At 42.7% G+C, this 3,528-nt stretch overlaps 1 protein-coding gene across 1 annotated transcript; it reads left to right on the top strand.

Moving 5' to 3' along the window:
- The first annotated feature begins 603 nt into the window (after positions 1 to 603).
- LOC121117470 (uncharacterized) lies at positions 604 to 3,464 on the top strand. Its single transcript, XM_040711912.2, has 5 exons — positions 604 to 1,009; positions 1,069 to 1,227; positions 1,355 to 1,472; positions 1,528 to 1,628; positions 1,689 to 3,464. The coding sequence occupies exons 1-5, from the start codon at positions 845 to 847 to the stop codon at positions 3,048 to 3,050; spliced, it is 1,905 nt and encodes a 634-aa protein (XP_040567846.1). The 5' UTR covers positions 604 to 844; the 3' UTR covers positions 3,051 to 3,464.
- The last annotated feature ends 64 nt before the right edge of the window (positions 3,465 to 3,528 follow it).

Consider the following 3,528-nt stretch of genomic DNA (forward strand, 5'->3'; position numbering starts at 1 on the left):
CGAAAACTTAACTTAGTATGTTTTTTATGAGGATATCAGATATCATATCTGAGATATGTCAATGTGTTATTTGGTGCTAGGTTCGTTTATTAACAGTATAGAGAGCACTTTAAAAAATCCTCTTGAAGGAGAGCTATAGAACCTTTTCCATGAATTTAAAGATTAAAATAATATAATAAGTAAGTATTTTATTTTTTGAAATTTGCCCACATACTAAAATGTTTCAACTATAATCTGACTCATTTTCATCAAGCAGACATTTACAATCTATAGAATATTCAATATTGTATTCCGAAAAATCCTACTTAACTAAAGAATTAATGTAATCTTATAGATTGTTAAGTATGATAAAATAATTAGAGATTTTGAGAAAATGAATTCATAGTTCCTGTGGAAAAATTCAAATGACTTCGTCGAATAAATTTAGAAAATATATGCATAACTGAAATCAGGAGAAAAATCAATATCACATAGATCCTTCAAGCCTATTTTTTTCATTTTGTAATCGTTTAATATACTTAATTATCGCAAATGGATTGAATAGAGAGGTTTAGTTGCCATGCTTATCCATCATGTTCTAAAATAATGGTTGTATACTTAATAACTAAATTTTATTGAGGGAATGAAGTAAAATTTTTCTGAGAATTGAGACTGAGTAAATGATGAGTGGATTTTTGTTGGTGCCCGTGTGATTTAGCTATAGATTATAGCTATTTGAGCCATTCTTCCTTTTCTTGCTTTAATTTGTAGCGTCGCTTGAATTGAGTGAATTTGCTCCTTGGGTTGTCTGTATCTGGCTCAGCGGTGTTTTCAGTGGAACGGAACGTGAATTGGGATCTTCTCTATGTCCGCGGCGTACCTAGCACCCCCTCCTCCGGGGAATCGAGGTGTAATCCCCCCTGTGGGTCCTCCTGGCTCTGGATCCCCCTCCAACGCCTCCCCTTCCTCGCATGCTCCCCCGCCCTCCGCTGCTTCTCCACAAAGGACGAATACTCAAAACATACAAAGGGTAAGTACGCACTAGGCAATTTCTAGGCCCTTCTCACTTGCTCTTTCTCCTTGTACTAGATGCTGGACGAGAACTCTGCCTTGATCAAGACGATCTCCGACTACCAGAACGCAGGGAAGCATCAGGAGACGGTTCAGTATCAATGGACGCTGCATCGGAACTTGATGTACCTGGCCTCCATCGCGGACTCGCAGCAGAACCTCCAGACTCTCTTGCCTGTAAGACTATGAACATTCTCCTCTGAGTCTCTCTTTTTATGTCTTTCTCATGTTTTCCTTTCAATCTATTTCTTCACAATAAATGCCTCTGAATCCACTGACTTACTCTTTTTTTATTTTCCGATAGCCTCCGGGTCACGTTCCCCCTCCGGCCCAACAAGGAGCTCCTCCTACGACTTCGGGAGGACCTCCTCCGCCGCCTCCCAACGAGTATAATAGACCCCCTAACCCTGGAGTAATGCAACGTAAGACAAGAGCACTACTAACATGACTCGCCCTTATATTCCATTCCTCTTTTAGGTCAACCTGCCCCTGGTTCTGGTCCCTACAGACCTTCGGCTCCAGGTGCTTATCCAAATAATTATCCCAACTACTCCAATCAGCAGGGTCCTCCAGGACAGGTATGCGCTCTCTTTATCCATACTTTAACTACATTGTTGTGACTATTTTTTGTCTTTTAGTATGGTAATTACCCCCCTAATGCTCCCGGCTACAATGGCTCAGAAAATAGGTATCCACCCCCACCTGGGCCTCCACCTGCTGGGAATGCAGGTTATAATCAGGGATCTTACAGCGGATATCAATATCCAAACTCTCAACAACCAAGTACATATCCCCCTCCACCCGGAGCTTATCCCTATGGTTCATCTGGGCCTAGTAATTATCCCCCAGGTAGTTATCCTCAGGGAAGTTATCCTGGATCTGGACCTCCACCACCTTCAAGCTCAAATCATCCCCCTGGGAATTCCAATTATCCTCCTGGGGCTCCTTCAGGTGAAAATACTTCCTCATCAAATAGTGGACCTCCTCCTCCTGGCTCCTACCCTTCTAATAATAGTGCAAGTCCTCAGCCCCCTCCCTCACAAAATACTGCCTCAAGCCGACAAACCCCACCTCCAAACGCTCCAACTCCTGTTTCATCAGCTCCATCACCTCAACCACCTCCACCTAGTAATTCGACGGCCAGTGCTCCGCCTCCAGTGTCTACGGCACCCTCTTCAGGAAGCGCAAGTTCAACACCACCTAATACCAACCAACCTTCTAATTCAAATAGTGGACCTCCTTCTGCACCCTCCCCGGCACCGTCTCCACGTACACAATCTCCTTCTCCTGCACCTCCTTCTGGAAATATGTCGCCTCGAAGACCAGGTTCAGCTGGTTCTCCACATCCAGGAGGGCCTTTAGGTTCAGGCCCTCCAAGTTCTGCACACAATACTCCTGTAAGTCATCCAAGTCCGGCTCCAATCCAACCTTCGTCTGCTTCAAGTGGTCCCCCTCCTGGTGCTCCTCAACAACCTCCACCTGGTAGTACACCTACACCACCTGGAGGTACTCCTGGACGTCCACCAAGCCGTCCTCCTAGTGGACCTCCTGGTGGTGCTCCTCCTGGACACCCGGCAACATCTCCATTTCCTGGATCTCAGTCGGGATATCCACCCTCCACTCAAGGGTATTATCCTCCTCATCCTGGGCCACAACCTCCTCCTGGAAGCTATCCTCCTCCGCCACCTGGTGTACAGCAAATGTATAATCAACAAGGTCCACCACCTCCAGGAAGTGCTTATCCACCCCCACCCGGTAGCTATCCTCCAGGAGGACAATCTTATGGACCACCTCCACCGGGAGGACAATATCCACCCCCACCGGGTAGTACTTATCCTCCTCCACCTCCTCAACACTATCAGGGATATCCTGCAACTGCCCAATATGGGGCATATAGACCACCGGCTCCTGGCCATCACTATCCAGGTTATGATCAAGGAAGGCCTGGAGGTTATCCAGGATACTCTGGCCCACCATCTAGTGGCCCTCCTCCCTCTTAAATGCATCTTTTGTTAATCATATTTATGGACTAAATTATATTTGATGGGTCTTGTTTCATATATTTTCTTTTTCTTTATCAATTATTAGATAATAACGAACTGAATAACATCCGAAGCTCAATTATACATTGGCATATTTTAAATTTTCTATTAAATGCACTCGTATTTCATTGTAATATATAATATATATATATATGTTTACAACATTGTTTTATTAAATTGATGTATTTTTTAACAGTTATTAGTTTATAATATTACACATGAACACTTTCAACTACATTGTAAATTGTTTTTAATGTATTTTAGTTTCATTGTATTGAGTTTTAGGATTGTTTCTTTTAGGAATGATTGATATTAATGTCAGGTTTGTTAGTATTCAACTCATAAAATTATTAAATATATTTTAAATGAAAATTTTGTATCTATTTACTCAAATTTACAAAAAGGAAATTCGTTGAAAGTCGGGAATAGAATAAAT

The sequence above is a fragment of the Lepeophtheirus salmonis genome, chromosome 5 (genome assembly GCF_016086655.4).
Source record: "Lepeophtheirus salmonis chromosome 5, UVic_Lsal_1.4, whole genome shotgun sequence".
NCBI lineage: Eukaryota > Metazoa > Arthropoda > Copepoda > Siphonostomatoida > Caligidae > Lepeophtheirus > Lepeophtheirus salmonis.

What these genes read in the sequence shown, in the direction of transcription:
- LOC121117470 (XM_040711912.2), top strand. Translation starts at nt 845, where the DNA reads ATGTCCGCGGCGTACCTAGCACCCCCTCCTCCGGGGAATCGAGGTGTA. An exon ending in ATACTCAAAACATACAAAGG is followed by an intron (nt 1,010 to 1,068) that starts GTAAGTACGCAC and finishes TCCTTGTACTAG; the next exon opens with ATGCTGGACGAGAACTCTGC. An exon ending in TAACCCTGGAGTAATGCAAC is followed by an intron (nt 1,473 to 1,527) that starts GTAAGACAAGAG and finishes TTCCTCTTTTAG; the next exon opens with GTCAACCTGCCCCTGGTTCT.